Source organism: Camelus ferus, chromosome X, assembly GCF_009834535.1.
Source record: "Camelus ferus isolate YT-003-E chromosome X, BCGSAC_Cfer_1.0, whole genome shotgun sequence".
NCBI lineage: Eukaryota > Metazoa > Chordata > Mammalia > Artiodactyla > Camelidae > Camelus > Camelus ferus.
The window spans coordinates 62,397,589-62,420,447 of record NC_045732.1 but is presented as its reverse complement, the minus strand read 5'-3'; the positions used below and the strand labels follow the sequence as shown (position 1 = coordinate 62,420,447).

General features: G+C 37.4%; 1 protein-coding gene across 1 annotated transcript; it reads right to left on the bottom strand.

Moving 5' to 3' along the window:
- Positions 1-12,018: 12,018 nt before the first annotated feature.
- Positions 12,019-12,533, bottom strand: LOC102514041 (ferritin light chain-like). The gene is given in 2 exon segments (XM_032474376.1): positions 12,019-12,296; positions 12,299-12,533. Coding segments are annotated over 2 exon segments (513 nt in total).
- Positions 12,534-22,859: the final 10,326 nt, after the last annotated feature.

Genomic DNA, 22,859 nt, shown 5'->3' with positions numbered 1-22,859 from the left:
ATGAGTCAGTTCTCACCTCAATTAAGCCTCCCCTAATCCTTGTTGGTCAGAATCAATTGCTTCTTTCCCGGAGCTCTCCCAATAGGGTATTTGTGTCTCTATTTAGTACTTACTTACTCTGCTTTAGTTCTTTGCCTAATTGTCTTATCTGTTACTAAAAGGAAGAAGGGATTCTTATTCATCTCTGTGCTCCCCTAAGCCCCTAGCATATGCCTTGCACATAGTAGGTTTCAAAACATTTTTGCTGGATTAAAAATAATTTCTAAGATGAAATAGAATTTGTAATACCCATGATATCCTCAGACCTTAATGCATATTTTAAGAAAGTATACATTTTAACAGTGTGGGTGTGTGAGAGTATCTGGTAGAACTCTGGTGTAAAATCTGTCTAGTTTTTTTTTTTTTTTTTTCAAGCAGGATTTTCATCAGCCAAGCAGCTTTTAGTGTTCGCAACCTTATCACTACCGGCAGTAAATTTCTTTGAAAATGCCAAGTGAGGGTCATCAGGCTAATGGATTTATCCACTATGATATTCTAGGAAATTATGCCATCCAACTTGCCAGAAGTTGCTTCAAGGTCAAATACTGAAATATCTAAGTAGATTACAAGAGTGCCTGGAAGATTCTTTTTTGACAGTCTTGTCTATTTCTACAACTCTATTCCTGACTCTGGTTACATATTTCTACTATCCAGGGTGAAGATGTACTTTCTTTACCACTCTTTCTAAGTACAGTTAGGATCCGGCAGTTATGTGAATTTTCAGCTCACTGGATATTTCAGAAAATTTTACCCTTTTGGCAAGCACTTCTTTGACTCTAAGAAACAAGGAATAAAATCAGGAAGATGAAAGAGTAACATTTCATTTGGAATGGCTTCCCACAGAAGAGTGAACTCTGATCAGGAATTAGAATATGATCACATAGGTGCACTGAACAGGCTGAACAACCTCTCTTCTTACTGATTCATGTGTAATGATTAGCAGGTATCGGACATCTTGCAAGACAGTGGAAACATCCAGCTCCCCCTCCATCAGAGCCTCTGAAAACATGATCCTTGCCTGCCCACTTCCTGGCCAGTTATTCACTCAAGACAAGTCTTCAATCACCTGGCCAATTAGAAAACACAGCACTAGCTACCTGGTTTACCTCTTTGGCTTCCTATTTACTATGAGAGATCTCTGATCATTAGTTTCATTAAAAGGAAAAAAGGAAAAAAACATCGTGGAAAGACATTAAGTATATAACAAAGGCCCCAGCTTGAGCCTAAGTTGTGCTCAAGTATGTTTAAAAATGCCCCCAGTAGACTGTATATATATATTCCTTAAAGGCAGAGACCATTTCTCTTATATTTTCTGAGCTACACCTGTGTCTTCAGTGTCACTTTTGGACTTACTGGATTGACATTTCTCCTGTTTGATTTTTTTTCTTCTTGATGTAAAACTTTATTTATTTAAATTTCATCTTTTTTAATTTCAAAATTTCTTAAAATTGAAGCAGGGTTGATTTACAGTATCAGTTTCAGTTATACAACATGGTGATTCAGAATTTTTAAAGGTTATACTCAATTTAAAGTAATCATAAAATACTGGCTATATTCCCTGTGCTGTACCAATATATCCTTGTAGCTTATTTATTTTCTACAAGGTAGTTTGCATCTCTCAGTCCCCGCCCCTCGCCCCTCCCCCACTTCCCTCTCCCTACTGATAACCACTAGCGAGCTTTCTATATCTGAGTCTGTTTCTGTTTTGCTCTATACATTTGTTTGTTTCTCCAGTTTGATTTTTAAATTCCACATCTCATCTTGGCTTTGTTTGATTCTACATGACTTCCTTGAACTCCACACTACATGTGTTACTGGCGCTTTGGGGACTGAAGGAGGAAGAGTGCTAGATGGGGAGGGGCTGGGGTACCAAGGGCCACAAAATGGGGAGATAAGAGGTCAAACGTTTTCAGACCTATGATGATAAGGAGATTGAGAAATCAGTGAGGGGTGTATTTGGGGATGAGATTTCACCTCTTCAGCCACCAACCCCCACCCCAGGAATCCTTGGATCTTAGGGAGGATACTGGACTTTTCATTATATAAGAAATGGTGATTTATATCGGTTACTACTTGACTGTTATAGGAAAGAGTGGCTTCAGAAGACTAGAGAACTTGGCAGCATTTGGGTATTTGAGTAATTTTTTTTTTTTACATTACTCTTCAAATCTGTTAAGAATTCTGTTGTCTTCTAGCAGTTGTTTTTGTTTGTTTGTTTGTTTATTTGTTTTTATAGACATATGTGTTTGTTAAAAATCCCAGGTTGGATTTTAACCTGGTTGAAGAGGGAAATCAGCGAGAAAGGCAGAGAAGGTTTTTCTTTACCTCTGTGCCAAGGGAGTATATGAGAATTTTAACTCAAGATGTAGCCCCAGATTTGATTCAGGAAATTACCAGAGAAGACCATAATTGGGTTCCCATAAAGAAATAAGTTCTCTAATTCAGTGTCATCTTTTACTTACCAAGAAGAGCATGCCATGGCAGTATGCCAGTAAAGTAGAATTCTATTATGTTTACCTTGAAGTGCTGGGTGTAATGAAGTCATCAGCAAGCTCTATTTATTTTTTAAAAGCAAGCAAGAGAAAAATAATAAAACTCCAACCTCTACATTTCTATTGATCACAGGATGCAGATCTTATTTATTGTCTCTTTATCTGTCAAGAAATGGGAACGTATAGTTTTTTTTTTAAATGTTAGAACTTTGATCTAGTTTTCTTCTCTTCCTCACCAGTAAATTCTCTGAGTATTTTAAAAGGTGGAAAGATTAGAGAAAACTTTTCTTTTGATGTCTAGACACTGGTTAGAATCATAGCAAACATGTGTTGTTTTTGAAGAAGGAGCGCAGAATACTGTGTCAATGCTAGGAGAAAGTACACGATAGTAATATGAAAGTGTTAAATAGAGTCTTCAGACACTAAGACTTTGAATTTGTAGTAAATTTTGGAACAACACATTTATTGAAATAAGTGATAAATTATAAGAATTAGACCTAACTGTAATCTGTCACATGTTCAACCAAGGAATAAACACGCTTGGCAAATGAAGTGGTTTCATTCTGTATAATTTCTCAGTTTGTTACAGTTATCTGTATTTCTGGGCAGGAAGAAGTACTAAACCAAAATATCGTCTGTTAGAAACATAAATATGAGAAATCATAAAGTTTTTCTATCTATTGGTTCTTTATTTTCAAAATCGGAGGGATATTGTGTCTGCTATTGGGTAGTTCGGTCCTTGCTTCTTGTTTTACGGGTAGGGGATTGGTTATCACAAAGGCTTTCTGTGGGATCTGGAGGAAACAGAGATGCCCGAGTTTATACTCCTCAGCTATTATGTTTCACAGTGGCTTCAGGGAGGACATAATAATTACTGTGATGACTTGGTAGTTTCTTGTCTATGCAAGTGTAAGTAATTTGGGCAGAGAGTACTACATGTCAGCCACTGTTCTGTGTTTAGGAGATTCAGCGATGAGCCAGGACCAGTACGTTCAAGGGAGAAAAGCAGAGGCATGAACTCAGCTCGTTATTGAAGCCCAGTGCTCCATATGCTGAAAATCAAAGGCCTACAGAGAATTTGAGATCTAATTTTTCCTCTTTTCATAGGAAAGGGGAATGTGAGGCAATTTATGAAAATAAACTGTAAAATGTCCTCCAGCAATTGAGGGTGGTCCTTAGCTTTTTTTTTTAATAGGAAAATTATTTTTCTGTCTGTATTATGGTGTCAAGGTTATCTTTCATCTGGAAGATTTTGTGATTTTGCATTGATCAAGAGACTGCTGCTTATTTTCAAAACTAGTGTATGCAAATTATGATTAAATTCCTGAGTATTTAATCTTTTCAATATCACTTTAAAACTAGGAATGATGGTACACTGAGATGATAACTAACTCATTATGAATAATTTATTTTGTACCTTGAAACTGCACAAAGCAAAGTTGATGTTGCCTAAATTTTCAAGCAGATTCTAGTTGAGATAGCAGTCAGTTCAAGTCACATGTGAAGTATTGTATATTAAGTGAAAAATCTCATTACAAAAGTCATGCATTTAATGTTTCTTCATTTATAATATTCATGCTAAAAATTCCCAGCTTGGGACCCTGAAGGAATTATAATGGGCAAATAATATTTTTATAGTAAACATATTTAAAATTTTTTAGCTTTCCTGAAAAAAAGGTAACTAAATCTACTTTGACTATAGGTCGCTTTTATATTTTAAACATTTACAGCAATTATAATTAATAATCTTTTTTAAGCTGGGAGTGAATATACCCATCTTCTGACTACAGATTTCAAATAATGGAGGCCATTAGCCATCATAGAGTTTGTCAGGATCAAACAGCATGCCCTTTGTAGATTATATTAAATTCTGAGGTCAAGGGGAAATGCCTTGATCCACTGTTTGTCTATTTATTTATTTTATCCCTTTGCATTTTGATTAACTATTTAGCACTTACTATGTGCCTAACAATATTCTGAGTATTTACAATAATCCTGTGAGTCAAGCACTATTACAACCATCATTTTATTGAGGAGTGTAGTTTAGTAAAAATAGTGTACATTTTACCATTAAACAGACTTGGATAAAATCCTGAATCCACCACTTACTAACAATGTGTCCATGGGCATTGAATGTGTACTTAGGTCTCAGAGCCTCAATTTTCTTTACACAAAATGAGGGAAGATGCTAGGTACCTTTCAGGGTTATTGTGAACATTAAATTAGAGTATTGGAAGGCGCCTAGCACAGTTTCTGGCATATCAGAACTTCTCAATACAGTTTAATTTTCTTCCCATTCACTTTAGCCTTGTGTTAGTCAGGATGCTTAGTCACAAGTGATGGAAACCCACATGATACAGGCTTTTTTTTTTTTTTTTTTAAAGGAATATATTCATTCATTTAACTGGGAAATTCAGGGGGTTCCACCAGTGCCATTAGAACATCTTTCTTTCTCTTGGCACTGCTCTCCACCGTTTTGGCTTGTTTTCAGGCAGACTATCAATCCAATCCTTTAAAAATCTTAATTGGTTTTTTGCTAGTTTGCATCTGGTCAGTTTCATGGGCTGGTAACCAAAGGCACAGATCTCTTAGAGTCATAGTTCTTGAATCTGAGCCTCGGAGTGTCTGCCTTTAAGCAACAAACCAGGTGGTCTGCCCGTTGGCACAATCCTTAGATAAGTGGCATCTTGCTCTTTTTTGGGATAATACAAGTCATAGTAGGTTAGGGTATGGTGAGGATACAGTAAATGTGTCCCTTACCCAAGGGAGAGTCCTAATAGGCTATTCTTTAAAGTGCAAGTGATTGTGCCCTCTGTCACATGGGGGATGCACAGGATAAGGTCTTTGGTAGGGAACTAGGGGAACAGTAGTGGCCTTATCTCCTGTTATATCTGCTGTCCCCTAATTTTTTTTCACACTAAGTTTACCTTGGAGCAGAGTATACATACAGTACTTCCAACTTGGTAAGAGTCATGATTATCTGTCTGTCATTTTGTGTTTCTGGCCATAAGCAGAAAGTATCTTTATTTTCTTCTCTGTCCACTTTCAGACGTACCAACTTGGACCATACCTTTTATCCCCCGGCATAGGTACTCATTCAAGGACAAAAGCAGTTGTCACTGGAATCCAATATCCTGAAGTATTTATATTGTCCCTAAGGTTCAGTAAGCCCAAAGTCTGAGTCCTAAGATGCAGTAGGGGCAAAATAGAGTTTGCCCATTTTGTGGCTGGAGGCAGGAGGATCTGGTGTCCCACATTTCAACTGCAATCAACCACTTCCATGTTTGGGATCTGTTACTTTCCAATATCAATTTTATGAAATATCCTTTTGGACCATGCCAGAGGTTTGGCTGCTATTGGTTCCCTTAGCAGTCCTTATAGAAATATCAGCAAGGTGATTTCCCTTAGCTTCCAAAGAGTCAAGTTTAGAATGCCCCCAAATATTAAAAATAGCTAAAGCAGCAGATAAAAGTATTGATTCAAGAATTCCCAAGCATAGAGGCCATTTTTAATTTTATTTCCACTGGAAGTAAGGAAGCCATGTTGTTTCCACAACATTCCAAAATCATGAGCTACTCCAAAAGTATATCTACTATCAGTATAAATAATGGCAATTTTGTCTTCGGCTAAAACACAAGTCCATGTAAGAGCTTGTAATTCAGCCTGCTGTGCAGAAGTAGCCATAGATAAAGATACTGCCTCAACAACTTCAAAAGGAGTTACCATGTGATACCATACTTAGCACAATATTTGCCATTGTCACCATTTAAATAATAACCATGATAAGCCAGCATTACCCAGTGGAATTTCCTGTAGATCATTATAAGGAGTCAGGAGGTGGTGCATCAGTGTTAAGCAGTCCTGAGGTACTTCATTGGTGACACAGAGAAAAAGAGCCGCTGGGTTAAGGTCATTACAACATAAAAGAGTTATGTGAGGAGCAGTTAACAAAAGGACTATAGGAGGCCAGGTGGCTGGCTGAGAAATGAGAATTCAGGAAAGCTCCTACTACAGGAGGTACAGAAATGGTTCAAGGGAATCCTACAATGATTTTTCTCGGTGGCCTTAACTGAAAGGGCAGTGGCCGTAATGACAAATGCAAGGGAAGTATCCCTGTGCCACAGGGTCTAGTTTTTGGCTATAGTACCCTATGGATTGATGGTGGTCCCCATGTTTTTGGGTGAGTAGTCCCAGGGCGTTCCCTTCCCTGTCATATACAAAAAGGAAAAAGGGAATCTGGTCATTGGGATGCCCAAGGGCAGGTGGGTGGGTTCCTCAAACTCTCCTTTAAGGCCCTGTCATCTGGTTTTCCCCATAAAATTGGGGGTACAGTTGTAACCATTTAGTAAAACATATACAGGTTGGGCCATAAGAGAGAAATTTGAAATCTAATGTCAGTAATAACCAACTAGACCGAGTTGGAGATTTTGCCCATAAGGAAAGTGGTAGCTGAATCAATCGGGACAAATGATCAGTGTTTCCAGAATTAGCTGTAGAGACATCAGAGAGGAACAAATAAAAGATGCCAAAGGGTCATATAATTCACTTGGTGAGTTACTTTGATGACTATGGTCAATTTCTAAAATGATTTCCCCCTTCTGGGAGAAATAAATTCTGGCATGATATTTTCTAAGACATCTTGGCCTAATAAATGGGCAAGGGCGGAGGAACTAAGGAGAAAATGGTGTGTATTTCTCAAAGGGCCTAAACAAAAGACAGGAACAGAGACAGGAACCTCTGGAGATTTATTAGAGATTCCCTCTGTTTGAATTGTTTCAGTACTCTGAGGCAGGGGCCGCTTTATAGTAGAGGGTTTGAACTGAGAGTGTGGCTCTGGTGTCATTTGGGACTGGAAGAGATTCATTCCCAGTCTAGAAAAATGTTTTCCCAAGCAGATTAACAGGGAGAATTGGGAAGAGTCCTTGTATTTCCCTGAAGAATTGGGAGGATGTTGCAAAGGCTGGTTAGAGGGCCAAAGGTGCCTACAGCCCTTAAAGTTGTAATAATCTCTTTTCCAATGTCCTGGCTCTTTGCAATAATAGCAGAAACTAGGAGGGTTTTGGTTTCTTTTCGGAGCCTTCATTTGCTCAAGTTGAAGGTAAGAATTTTGGTAGGAGGGAAGGAGGTGAAATCTGAGACAAAGACGCCAAGAAAGGAGAGCCTAAGGCTTTGGGCACCATTTTATCTTTAATTATTTGTTTGCCTCAGTTAACCTCAATATCTTATTTTGCAGAGAGGCGATTTTAGCCTCAAAATACCAATCAAAATAAGCATTCCACTCAGTTCTGGGAATTTCTGAGCTATTGTAGTACACTTTGGTTTTAGGGAAATTAAGTTTGGGGATTTCAGAAGTTCCACATAATAACCATTGATGTTCTAAATTGCTTTTGCACATGTCAGTCCGTTTAGTTAGAAATGTGCATGACGAAGGACCAATGCATTTAAACATAAAATAGGTTGAGGTTCCTTGTAGGGAGGTGCCTTCAAAATACTCAGATAACTGTGATCCCATTTTCTAGAAGTTCTTCCTCTGAAGTAAAGAACAATTTTCAAACAGCTTAAATGGCTTACAGCACTAAGGGCTCAATTGAAATAGCTTGCAAACCAATCCCAGCCTGTCTTAAGGAGACAGCTTGGTCCCAAAGCCAGGCCAAATGAAAGCCAGTCTACAAAGGAGTAGGCCAAAGGCTGAAAAACCCAGCCTGTTTCAGAGAAACAAACCCTATTCCTGAGAGGGTCAAAAACGAGCCAACCTGAGTCAAACAACCTGATCCCAAATCACCTTACTTTCTTTTTTTTTTTTTTTTTTTAACATTTGAAGCTCCCCAGCCTTTGCTCAGGAGCCATTCAAAGGTTTTGTCTTTCTGGTTAAGTCCTAGAACTTAGGCAAAGAAAGTGTTAAGCGCAGATCCAGGAGAATGATGTACCTTCAAACTGCAGGATTGGTAAGAAAAGCAGTGAGCGACAAGGGGCTCAACTGTGGGTACCACACCTGTTTGCTCATCAGCCCTGGAGCCATTGGGAGTCTTCCCTGGTCCCCATAAAGGCCACCAAAATGTTGACCTGAAACATACAGACCCCCATATATTTATTTCTCCAGCAAAGATAGGTTCATTCAGGATCAGCAGAGAATTGCCGTTCAGGGTCTGCAACCATGGCAAACCACGTGCAACCCCCTGCCAGCAAGGGAAGGAGAACGCTTTCATAGAGAGGACAAGGAAGTCAGAGGGGCTACAGTAAACAAAGAGTCCATGGCTTTTCATTGTCTGAGTCCTTGCCAGGAAAGAGGAGGAGTCTTTCCTCTTCTTGTTGGTCTGGGATATCTCCCAGAGCATGAGAGCTCCCCCTTCTGGTCCACCAACTGTATTTAATTGAGGTTTCTGCTTATTAATTCTTGATGGTTCATATATAATTCAATTGTACAGACATACTCCATCAGTGTATATTCATTTTCACAGAGATACAGATTTATACACGTGTTTGAGGCAAAAGTATCATTCAGTGAATCCTCAGAACACTAAAATCTGATGTCCTTAATTCATTGAGTCATCCAGTAGATTGATTGCCTGTGTTGTTCTGGGTGTATGTTCTTTGAAGCCCCACCGAGTCTTTGAAATAAAGCTTTTCACAGAAGTTGGCGTTTTTTATAATAGGCAGGACTTTAAAAATACAATCTTTAATCTACTAATATGAGATGCCTCCTAAACTGAAATGCTGAATTTTGTTTTGATGATTTTTTGCTGCAATCTTCCCAGCTTTCATTTAAACATATTTCCTTTAATCATAAAGATGATGTCAAAACTCATTTGGAAGTGCCTTCAGAATTCTCATTAGCAACAGGAGGAAAATTTTCATTGACGTGATTGAAGGAAAAGATGAACACTTCTGTATCTATTCTTGTAAGGGAAGATAAAAGCCTGCTCTCCAGCTGAAGAAGGCAGATTATTGAGTTTCACCAATCTTTTTTTCTCTCTTCTCTAAAAGGATTGCTTCACTTTTCCTCAGTTTGCTTTCCTCTACCAAATAGTGACAATGACTCACTCTGTGGTTGAGAACTAAACAGCCAGGCCTTGACCCGAGCGTAAGGGAAGAAGGACTTCAGATGCAATGTCTAGCTGTTACTTACAGCGGGGCTTTGTGCTTGCATTTCCCTGTGGCAGATAAATAAATGATACAATCGTGAGGAAGCTTTCAGAATGTCCCTGAGGGCTGCCTTAGAAAAAGCCAAATCTCTGTTGAATTCAAGAAAGAAAGAGATTTCTGTCCATGTGAAAGACAGAGAAGGTAGAACAGTGGGTTGACCACTGTGGGGATTTTACGAGTGTCTAGGGAAAAACCATTTCCCTGGGGTGTGATCGGAGTTTTATTTTATGGATGATATCTATCGACGCAGTTCTGTCTTCTGCGAAGAAGCAAGCCAACTTACTATTGACTTATGAATCTGAAGAAAAAAGGCAGGGAAAATTTAAAGCAGCAGTCTTCTTTCTACCTGTCAGGTCTACATGGATTTGATGTCAAAATGAAGATAACATTTGTCTTGGGAATCACTTTGAATAATTTAGAAATAATATTAAATGATTAACACCGCATGTGTTCTGTCATTCTTGTTCCTCCCCGTTCTCATATGATATAGCATTATTATACATTGTGCTTCATGCCCAAGGATCTCAAAGTGGTTTACAGTCATAGCATACTTTTAAATCTGTCCAGGTCTCCTGGTTGAACAATGTATTTGGAGTGACAGAATTATAACTTTCTTGGCAGACCCATGCATAATTCACCAGGAATATCTACAGTACCAAAAAAAAAATCAGTTTATATATAATTCTTAATAATGAAAAAAATCACTCTCTCAGTTGTATGCATATCTCAAGTCAAACTGAGGGAGAGGGTGAAACAGCAATGCTGAGAAAGAGCACCAAACTTGTGTAAAAACTAAAGGACAAAGGTCACCATTCTGCTCCCATCATGGGTGGGGTTGTAAAGCATTGTGTAAAGGGGACTGATGCATGTAATAAATTATATAGTTTATGTATCTGGATATGTCAATAAGTTATAATGCATTGCCATCTGTTCCAGAACTCTAGCTGGATGAAAGGACTTCCTGGAGTTACAATAAATGCTCTTCTTTTATTTTTAATTTGAATTTTATTAAAAAAAATTGAAGTCTAGATGAGTTACAATGTGTTAGTTTCAGGTGTACAGCAAAGTGATATATATTCTGAAAAAGAACATGCATATATATTTCAGATTCTTTTCTGTTATAGGTTATTACAAGATATTGAATATAGTTCCCTGTGCTATACAGTAGGACCTTGTGGTTTATCTACTTTATATACAGTAGGGTGTATCTGTTAATCCCAAATTCCTGATTCATCCCTCCTCTCCTTTTCCCCTTTGGTAACAGTAAATTTTTTTTCTATGTCTGTGAGTCCAATAACCACTCTCCTCAAGTGAGCTGTACCAAGCACACCAATCCTGTACTATGTACCGTGCCTGCTCATTTGCTGCTCCCCAGATTTAAATTCTGTATTAATTTAGGTGCTAACACCCATTTTCCTCTGTTTTATAGATGGACAGGTATTAAGGGAAAAAGGAAAGTAGATGAAACTAAATACTATCAGCTTGTGGGTGAGAGTTTTTAGAGCATATGTGCCAATAAAATGTCACTTATAATTTAAATTTTCTAATAATTGGGGTTCAGCATAATTTTTTTCTTTAATTTTTAAAAAATTGCCTGCGTTACCGTTTGACAGGTGTACCGCCCCAGTCAAACTCCCCACCTGGCACTGTCCCCAGAGTGAGTTGGCCCTGCCGGCGTGTAGCCGGCCAGGGCGCTTGGCACCAGGAGAGACCCTTGGGGCTGGCCGCTCCTCTCTTCACTGCGTCAGTGAAAAAAAAAAAAAAAAAAAATCAGAGTAGTGGTATTTCACCATTGGCCTGCAAGGCAGACCCCACCCTGCCCTTTCACAGGAAATGGGGGGTGGCGCTGGGGCCCTCTCACTTAGTCTACACCTCTCATTCAACATAATTTTTAATTGAGGGAAAAGTTCCAGATTTCTTCCACTTACAACTTTAAGGTTTAACTAAAGATTAAGGGGAATTAGAATTCAGTAGTTCATATAACCATAGTATCAAAAACTTAAGGCGTGTGAGAGAAGTCATTTCTCGGTCTGAAACTAAATGCCAATATTTATGATGTGGTGGTATGTCATGAAGTTGAGTATGGTCAATTCTTTATGAGTATTTTATATGATATACACTATCATTTGTATCTTCATTTCTTATTGATGTGCCTGAAGGTAGAAAACATGTTTTTGTTTTTGTTTGTTTGTTTGTTTGTTTGTTGCTGCAAAAAGCTTTATTGTTTCCATTTGGTCCCAGGCTTGGGCGAGGGCTCCAGGATGTTTAAAAAGCTGCGTGGTGACTGCAGAGAGACGCTTCAGGCGGAAGCCCTGACACCAGAGCAGCTGGGTTACAGAGGCTCCTAGTTGTGCTTGAGGGTGAGCCTTTCGAATAGGTACTCACCCAGCCCAGCCTGGGGACCAGCCAGCCTGCGGAGGTTAGTCAGGAGGGAGCCCATCTTGATGAGTTTCACCTGCTCATCCCGGAAGTGGCTCTCCCGGAAGTGCCAGGGCTGAGGGTCTGCGCGGGCAGAGCCCAGGGCACGCAGGTCCCAAAGGGCCTGGTTCAGGTTCTTCTCCACGAGAATGGCAGCTTCCATAGCGTCCTGGGTTTTCCCCTACTCATCTTGAGATGGCTTCGGACGTCCTGGAAGACGGCGCGGCTGTGGTGCTGGTTTTGCGTTTTCAAAAGACGCTGGGCGCCCTCGAGCTTTTCCTCAGCCAGTTCGCGGGACAAGTGGCCCATACCCTCCAGAGCCACGTCAAAATAGAAGCCCAAAGAGAGGTAGGTGTAGGGGGCCCGCAGATGCATGTTGGCCAGGCGGTTGCTGGCGGCCTCCACCTCAGTAGAATAATTCTGACGAATCTGGGAGCGCATGGTTGATGGTAATAAGGAGTTAGGCTCACAAAATGATGCTGGCTGGTCCTGGAAACGGAGGATAGCAGGGTGGCTGGTTCTGAATGTTGCGACTGGTAATAAGGTTGAAGGGTGGTTGGAGGCTGAAGCAAGAGGTGTCCCTGGGTCTGTTCTGTCCAAACACTGTTGAAGGAAAAGACAGATTCGTGGGATTGCTGAGCACACTGCTGAAAACATGTATTTTGAACAATACTTTAAAATTTTGTCTTTTTCACCATACCAGATGGCTTTATTTAGTGAAATTTTTAATGAACTTTTACATACACATAGGTTCACACACCCTTTTATGGAAGGGTAGGGTTTGTGTACACAGTGTTCAAAAGTGCTTAACTCTGAACACGTTATCCAACATTACATAAATGGCTTTATACAGTATAAAGAATGAAAAATGAAGAAAGTTGTTGTAATAAGAGTAAAAAAAACGCTGCAGCTCAGCTCTGTACTACCTCTGTTGAAAGGGATGGAAACTAGAATAGTAATGCCAATATTTTCCAGAGCATTCCCTGGAATGTGACTGGCTAGCCCTGGAAAATGTGAGGAAATGAAAATTATCATTGGGTAAGGTAGTATTGGGTATTTTAATCATCAGTCCATAAGGAGCTCATCATGGGCTAGTGACCATGCCCCAGACTGGAAGAGAAGAAAAAGTACTGAGTCAAAACTGCTCTCTCTCTTTCGATTTCTGAAGAATTTACAGTTGTTCAGAAAGTAACAATACAGTCCCCAAATCCTTAATAAGATAGTTCTTTCTTTATCTCTCTCTTCCTTTACAATGACTCAACTTTAAAAGTAAGGGATCTTAATGGTTTATTTTGTAGCTAATTGGGTGGGAGGTGTTAATTATTTTACATGCATATCAGTTATCTATTACTGCTTTACAAATTACCTCAAACCTCAGAGCCTTATAATGACAAACACGTATCATCTGTTTCTGTCAGTCAGGAGTCTGTGTGTAGCTCATTTGGGTGTCTCTGGCTCGATGTCTCTCATAAAGCTGCCATCAAAGTGTCTACTTGGGCTGTATCATCTCAAGGCTCCAGTGGGAGTCTTGTTTCCAAGCTCACTCGCATGGCTGTGGGCAGGCCTCGGGTCCTCACCCTGTGGGCCTCTCCACAGCACAACTCACAACATGGCCGGTGGCTTCCCTTGGAGCAAAAGAGGGAAAGCGGGTGCCCGAGATGGAAGCCACAGTCTTTTTGTCACTTATCTCAGAAGTGGCAACCTGTCACTTCTGACATAGTTTATTTGGTAAAAGAAACTGAATCCAGCTCACATTCAACGGGAGGGAACTATAGGAGGTGTGACTATCAGGAGGTGATCACTGGGGGCCATTTTAGAAGCTGCCTAGCACACCTGCACTTTTCCTAATTCCTCAAGCATAGTCCAAAGTGACCAGTCCAGGGGATTTCTCTGCAGCCTACTGTTGTATCTTTAAAATTGCTTTGTACATGTCTACCTTTGGAACTGGTGTAAGGATTGAAGGAGCCTTGTTGTGCTAATATATTTTTGCCACAAAGAAAGGCAAAGCTAGGTGCCTTGTTTTCCTCTAGCCCATTGGCCCTTTAAAAAAAAATAAAGAGAATTTTCTTTGTCCTTAGAGTCAGTTACTTGCCAAAGAATTGGTAGGGGTGTCAGAGATTATTTCAGCTGGGAGATAGGCAGTAATATGTAAAAAAAAATCCAAGGCATCAAATCTGATATAGTGTATGGTCAGGTTAGTGATCATGACATAGAAAGCTGGAAAGAACCTGGTTTAAATTTATGCTTTCTTAAGGGCCTCTTAAGTGGGGTGTGCAAAAGCGACTTTTCTCTCTTCTCTTTTCTTTCTTTCTTTCTTTTTTTCTTTTTTCTTTTCTTTTCTTTTCTTTCTTTCATCTAGCTATCTAGCTAGCTATTTATTTATGGGAGCCAAGATTTCTATACCTTTATCAAAAGAAAGTGGAAAATGATATGAAGAAACATATTTTTGGGTGGGACAGCTTTATTGAGATATGATTTAGCTGTCATACAACTCATCTACTTTTAGTGTACAAAATTCTGCAACCATCGCTACAATCAATTTTAGAACATTTTCATCACCCCAAAAAGAAACCACTCCCTTTGTCACAGCCAACTTCTAATTAAGTCTCACTGACCAGATCTGGGTCATCTTCCCAGAGACTGGAAAAGCAAGCATTGAGTTTCTCTGGCATCTCTAGTATTCATGGGTAAGAGGCAAGGGAGAACAAAGCTGGAGGTGGCTGTGAATTAGGGTTAATTTTATGTGTCATTTTTTCTGGGCCACAGTGCCCAGATATGTGGTCAAACATTGTGAATGCTTCTGTGAGGGTGTTTTTGGATGAGATAAACATTTAAATCAATAGACTTAAGGGTAAGGCAAATTAACCTCCATAATATGGGTGGGCCTTATCCAATCAGTTGAAGGCCTGAATAGAACAAACATTAATCTCCCCTGAGCTAGAGGGAACTCTGCAGCAGATGACCATTAGACTTGAACTGTAACATTGGCTTTTCCCTGGGTCTTCAGCTTGTTGGCCTTCAGACTTGAACTGTAGCATTAGTTCTTCACTGAGTCTCCAGTCTACCTGCCCACTTGGGAGATTTTGGGCTCGCCAATCTTCATAATCACATGAGCCAATCTCATAATTCCTTTAAATTAGATCAAAAAAGTGATGTAAATTTAAACCACAAACTCATTGTTTAAAGGCAGGCCTGTGGTTAGGAATTCTTAGAGGAGTCTCCCTCCCCACAAAGCAGGCAATACAGACAGTTGTTTGCGTTTTTCTACTTCTTCTTTTTATTACAATTGTAGCCATTGGAGACCCGTTTCTCAGTTTCAACTCCACGCTTCCTGTACATGCTAAGTATCTTGTCCTATCCCCACTTGGACTTTCAAACCCAAACTTCTAAATTGTTGTGACTTGCAACATTCCTCAACACCCCTGCACTATCAACTCAGAAGCTTATTTCTCTAGCTTTCAGTTTTCTCTTCATTCTTTGCCACAGGTGGTTTCCTTTCCTTTCATTGGAGCACAGCTACGCTTTTAAAAGGAGGTCAGTTATAGCTTATTCCAGCATTTCTAACTACTTTATGGTTGCGGATTTTTCAGATTATCTCGTCTGCCATGTTTGTAGAAATGGAAGTTGAAGTAAAAATTTTTCAATGTATATACTTTTTCTAACAAGTTATTGAGGTTTTCTCTTCCTTTTGATAACAATAAGGACTCTAATGTGCATTTTTGCTATTGTTGTAGCAAGTTTTTTCCTAAAACTTAAAAATACTAAATATTTTATTTTATAATAAAACAATTAATTTGTTTTACTGACAACTTCTTTGTTTATCTTTGTGTTTTTCTATCTGATGCTTTCCTTCTGGGTTCTTTCTTCCTTCTTTCCTTCCTTCCATTCTTTTCTTCCTCCCTCCTTCCCTCCCTCTCTTCTTTCCTTCCTTCCTCCTTTTCTTCACTCCTTTCCTATCACTCTTAAATGGTAGTTTAAGTGGGAATAAACTTGATTCTGAGCACATTGAAAATATTACTTTACTGTTTCCTGGTACTTATTAGTGCTTAAAAAAAACATGCTGCTTAGTCTAATTTTTGTTCCTTTAAGGTAATCTACCTTTTTCACTGGTAACTTTTATGATTTTATTTTTGTATTTGGTGCTATGCTTTTTTAATTACTATGTGTCTAGATGTAGATTTATTTATACTTGTCTTACTCAGTACTCAGAATATGTTTTAGATCTAAAGATTTGTGTCTTTAGATTTTGGGGAAACCTCAATCATAAATTCTACAAATATTGATTCTACACCATTCTCTCCTTTTTTTTTTCCTTCTGGAATTTCTATTAGAAAGATGATGTGGTCTTTCAATCTATTCTCCATATCTTGGTTACATTTTTCTTCTCTTTGTGTCTTTGTGTCTCATTTCAGGTAAAATTTTCAGTATCACTTTCCAATTCACTAATTATCCAACTCTTTATCCTATTGAGTTTCTTTTGTTTTTAAAGTTTAGATGTTTCATTTCCAGAATTTTGGGTTGATTCTTTTCCACATCTACCTATTCATGTTTCAGTTCTGCTTGTTTATTCCCCATAATTTACTATTTTTTAAATCAATATGGAATCTTCATTTTTTTTTTTTTAGTATTCTAAACATACTCAAAATATTTATCAAACTAGTCTCCAAAATTACTTGGCCGAAAAAAAAAAAAAAAAGTCTCATGGATAGACAAACAAAAAGAGTCAGCCATATTTGCTCTTCATCTAACTAGACTTGTAGATTCTTTTGAGCTCTCTCTGCAGGGAGTTTATTTTTTCCAGCCTCCTTTCTAGAGCATAACTCCACCCCAGATCCCAGCTTTAAACAATTAAAGCTTCTTATTTCTATAGCACTTACTTTTTTTAAACATTTTTTATTGATTTATAATCATTTTACAATGTTGTATCAAATTCCAGTGTAGAGCACAATTTTTCAGTTATACATGAACATATATATATTCATTGTCACTTTTCTCCGTGAGCTACCATTAGATCTTGTATATATTTCCCTATATAGCACTTATTTTTTTAATTGAAGTATAGTCACTTACAATGCATCAATTTCTAGAGTACAGCATAATATCCCAGTCATACATATATACACATATATCTGTTTTCATATTCTTTTTCATTAAAGGTTATTACAAGATACTGAATATAGTTCCCTGTGCTATACAGAAGAAATTCGTTTTTTTTTTTTAATCTATTTTTATATATAGTGGTTAACATTTGTAAATCTCAGACTCCCGAATTTATCCCATGTTACCCCACTGGGGGTAAACTCTTGGCCATCCCTACTTTGCTTCTAAGACCTAGAACCAGCAGGCCAATGGCTCCAGGACTCCCTGTCGCTTTGCATTTCTGTTTAATTTCTGGTCCACAGAGATGGGTTTTTTTTTTTTTTTCTCCTTATTTGGTTGTTTTTGCTTTCTTTTTTAAAATGTTTTTTAAATTTAATTGAAAAGTTTTTTATTTTGGGCGGCTTAGGTAATTAGGTTTGTTTGTTTGTTTGTTTTATTGGAGGTACTGGGGATTGAACCTAGGACCTCATGCATGCTTAGCATGCACTCTACCACTGAGCTATACCCTCCCCCTGTTTTTGCTTTTGCACTTAGCTGTGTCTTATTTTTATCTTTATGTATTTTATCTAGAATTGCAGTGTGTTTGGAGCAGTGGAGATACATCAAATTGTGAGCTATGCCATTTCACCTGAGGTCTTTTTAAAAATTTTTGACACTTTATAATTATGCTTTTACTTATATTTTTCAAAATAAATTATTACAATTATTTATGGTATGAAAGAAGACTTCTTGGACTTTGGATGACCACTGTAAAACTGTTTACTATGGAAATACTCTAAAATACATTTTTATTAAGTGAGCTCTTTGAACTGTGTTGCATTTTCCAACAATAAACATTAAAATATCATATTTATATTCTCATATTACTTTTAAATAAAGTATAAGGTGCTCAATATTTAAAAAATTTTATTACGGAAATTTTCAGATAGAAAAGTTAGAGGTATTAGTATAATGAATCCTCAGGTATCCGTCACCTCACTTCAACTATTATCACTATTCTGCTACGCTTGATTCCACCAATATTTTGTTCTGTTTGTTTTGGAGCATGTCAGAACAAATTTCGGGGGGGGGGGAAATAGCTCAGTGGTAGAGCACATGCTTAGCATGCACAAGGTCCTGGGTTGAATCCCCTGTACCTCCACTGAAAAAAAAAATAAAAACAAATTTCAGCTATGAAATCATTTCAACCATATACACTTCATTATATATCTTTAACAGATAAGACTTTAAAAACTATAACCACAATATCATTATTATCCCAAGAAGAATAACAACAATTTGTTAATATCATCCACTATGTCAGTGTTTACTTTCCCCTCACCGATGGCCTCAAACATTTCTTCTTACAGTTGGCTTGAATCAGGATCCAATCAAGGTCACATACTGAAGTTGTCGATATGTCTCTTCAAGAGTCAGTAATAGTTTCCCAACACCCTTTTATCCCCCATGCCATTTTTTTGTTGAAAAATCTGAGTCGATTATAGAACATAGTAATTTTATTTGTAAAATTAGTTAGAAACAAACACATTTTTGAGAATAGGCTTAATGGCTTTCTATGTATATAGGCAGGTTGTGACAGGCCTGGGAAGGAACACTCTGAAAAATCACTTTTAACCTATTGTTTAATATTAAAGTAGACTTTTCTGTATTAGTTATCTACTGCTGTTCATCAAATTATTCAAAAACTTATCAGGTGAAAACAACAAGCATATTATTTCATACAGCTTTGGAGGGTCAGGAATTTGGATGCAGCTCATCAGCTGGGTAGCTGCCAGGATCTCTCAGGGGGCTGTGATTGGATTGTTGGCCAGGGATGCAGCTTCTAAAGACTCAACTAGGACTGTAGGATTCTCTTCCAAGATGGCTCACTCACATGGCTGTTGGCAGAAGGCTTCAGTTCCTTGTCACCTGCACCTTTCCATGGCTTCCCCAGCATGACTACTCTGAGGAGGAAGGGCCAAAGACCAAAGTCATAGTCCTTTGTTACCTGATCTTGAAAGTTACATACCATTACTTCTGCCATGTACTATTGGTCACACAGACCAACTGTAGTACAGTCTGGGAGGGGAGTGTGAGTACAAGAAGGTGGGCGACATTAGGGATCACCTTGGTGACTGGCTGACTAAATGGGCAGTAAACCAGAGGTAAATTGACTTATCATTCTATCATTGATCTTACAAATAATGTAATTTCTTTCCTTGTGATAGGCCCCAAGATAGGGTACTGATATGATGGTGTTAATGGAAAACCTTTGTTTTCAAATTCAGTTCACATTTTATATATAGTAGGATGGTAGGAAAGTACTTCTTGTCACAAGAACATTTCTGACACTGTACTTAGTGAAAGGATGCTTCTGTTTTCAATGTAAGAAATAATATCCTCTAAGGACTCTTCAAACTCTACAAGCCTGCTTTTGTATGAGATGTTCCCAGGAACGATCCTCTTGTACATAGGAGTCACACCATTAGGATCCCGTGGCATTTTAGGCATGATCTCAGCAACAACAGTGAATGAACTACTCAGAAAACACATCATAAGTTCTTTGTTAGCCTTTTTTTTAGGCTATTAAACTTCCCATTAGCACAATGTAGTTAATATTCCAGGAATGTATTATTAATGTTATTTTGTCATTATGGAAACAGGAAAAAAAGTACTTGTAGTAACACCACGGATTTCAAAAATGTCATCAGAATAAGAATTATGCATGCATGAATGAGATGTTCATTATTTTATTGCTTCTTATTTTAACTATATTAATATGCACACTTAGTCATATAAATTTAAGGCATGGCCAAAGGTGGAATACTGTACATATGATAAAGGGATAATAAACATATTTTATCAGTAAGTATTCACTAGCTATTTTTTCATAATTCAAATAATAAGACATTAGAACTGGATGAGACCTTAAAGTCCATATCATTTTTTCCCCTTAATTTTAAGACTCAGTCAGGTAAAGCAATATACCACAAATCAAAAGGCAAATTTGTAGCTGAACCTTGACTAGAACTGGAAATAAGACTCCTAACTTTTGCTCCAGAGATCATTCTAATACACTGTATCACTACTCAAATCATTAAAAACCAGACTTACCCTCAGTACTACCTATAATGTTTTTATTACATTCAGTGTAGTTTATGAGGCAAACTAGTATAACATCAGCATGAAAACAAAACCAAAATTTAAATTCCAATGTTATTCGAAGCAGTCAAAAAACACATTACACAAGGGATGAAGTACCTATTTTATCTCTTGTCGACCACTGACCTACTGAAGAAATTATTTGAAGGACAAACACCTGAATACTAATAAACCAAAAAAATTTGGGGGGGTAACTTTCAGACCTTGAAGAAATATAAATAGTATTAAATTCTATTTAATGATCAGGAACCACGACACAAAGTGATAGAGTTTCTATAGAGTTTCTATTCCTTTTTTTTTTTTTTTTTTACTCTTCTTCTTTGCAAAGGATGTAAAGCAACCTGTTGAGGGGCACATATACTGAAATAATGAGAGTAAAATATAAATAGGAACCATCAGGACAAGCCAGATAAAATCATGAGCAGAAAGTCAACATCAGGGAAAATCAGGGCATGAGAGTTTGCATAACCCCTGAGGTTCAGCTTCAGATTTGGCTTTGAGATTCCTGAAAATCAAAGGGAAAAAGAAACAGTCATTCTTATGATCCTCAAAGAAGTTTTTAAAGTATCCGTTGGATTCTAAGGGAAATTCCACACACATGGAGCTTTCTGTTAGAAATACTGAGAGATACAGTGGACAACCATTTTAATCTACAGTAACATCTGTAGTGAAATTCTTGTTGTTTTTTGGGTTCTTTGAAAATTACCCTGACTTGACTTGGTGAAGTTCTGAAGGTCTCAGGTAGCATAGGCCATAAATAGTCTAGCTTAATCCAAGAGCAGAATTTAAAATGTCCAGAAAGGTGAGGGAACTGAATATCATTTTAATTATTCCCCATGAGTATCACAAAATGTGAGTGCTTCAATTAGAAAATCATACAGGTAATATATAAATAATTATTATTGGGGTGGTTATAAAATGTGACAGTAATTTCAAATAATTACTAAAGGATAAATTATATAGTAAAAAGGACTTTGTAATCTCAATTCAAGGAATCAGATTATTTTAATAAAACATAAGGGTTGGTGGGGATTGGTGGTGACAGAGAATAAATGCATATTAAGACTCATCCTATGCAGAGAAAATCAATGGATAGATATTTTTGATGTTTGTGGAGATGTAGAGGTCCACTTTTAAATGTAAACATAAGCTTTTGTAGAATAAATACAGCAGTGGGCTGGAGCTATCGCTGTATTCAGTTACATTGTGTTAGTAACTTGAAATTGACCATGGTGGGAATACTTATACCATCAAAATCAGCGGTTGGCAAATACTACAAAAACACTGCAAATCACAGCTTTTTGGGGGGACCAATTTACAAGAACATCACATAATAATACTACGATATACAACTTCCTTATCACTAGATTAAAAGAGAAAGACAGAAAATGAGCACCAGGAAAATTAAGAGAAATGAGGAACAAATTTTAAAAGGAATGACCATGTTAAATCTGGACATGCTAAACTGAAAGCATCAAATAGCATGCCAAAATTAAGACCAAATGCACCACTTATCATGAGAAATGTGAATGGATTAAGCCCTCTTAATATAAGACTAATATTCTAAGACTAGATCAGAGAGAGGTTAAAAATAAAGTGAAGAACAAAGCTATATCAGGCAAATGAAAACAAGAGAAGAGAAAGATTCACAACTTCAACACCAGGCAAGGTAGAATTAAACACAAAGAGGATAAAACTACATTGAGAAGACCAATTTTTATGGATAAAGCAATGATTAGCTATTAAATGAGACAACATCAAAATATATAATGCAAAAGTTGTTGGCTATAAGGGAAAGTTGACAAAAGCACAACCATCAGGAGAGATTTTAACATGTCTTTCATAATCTTTGACAAATTAAATAGCAATAGAAGAAAGTAAAGAAAGATTTATAATGCTACCAACTTGACACACACATTTATACTACAGAAAATATACTTCTTTTTTTTAAATGTCTACAGAACACTTATCAAAATTAGTCACAGAGGATCTTACTACTTTCCCCCAATTGGAAATTTTGTAAATCACATTCTTTGACAAAAATGCATAAAACCATATTTTAATGGCAGAGTTATAAATAGAAAAAAATCAAGCCAGTAAGCAACTAAAAATCACTCTCCCATAACTATTGGATCTAAGAGAAAATCAAGCTTAGCTTAAGTCACTATTTAGAAAGTATTGCCAATGAAAATAATACTATCAAAATGTATGAAGCCAAATCCATACTGAGAGGAACCTTACTAGTTTTAAATGCATTTCTTATTAAAGAATGAAAATAGCATTCATCTCAAGAGGTTGGAAAAAAGAGCAATCTCCCTTACCCTCAAAAAGAACAGAAAGAAAAGGAAAACCAAGAAAAATTGGATAAATGAATTAAAAATAAAGATCTATTAAATAAAAAAATACAGTTTTATTGATGAACAATTATAAGAGCTATTTCTTCAAAGACAGCAATAAAACAGACAAACTTAGCAAAGCCAAACAGGAAAAAAAAAAGAAAGCATAAATACACAGGGGTAGAAAGTA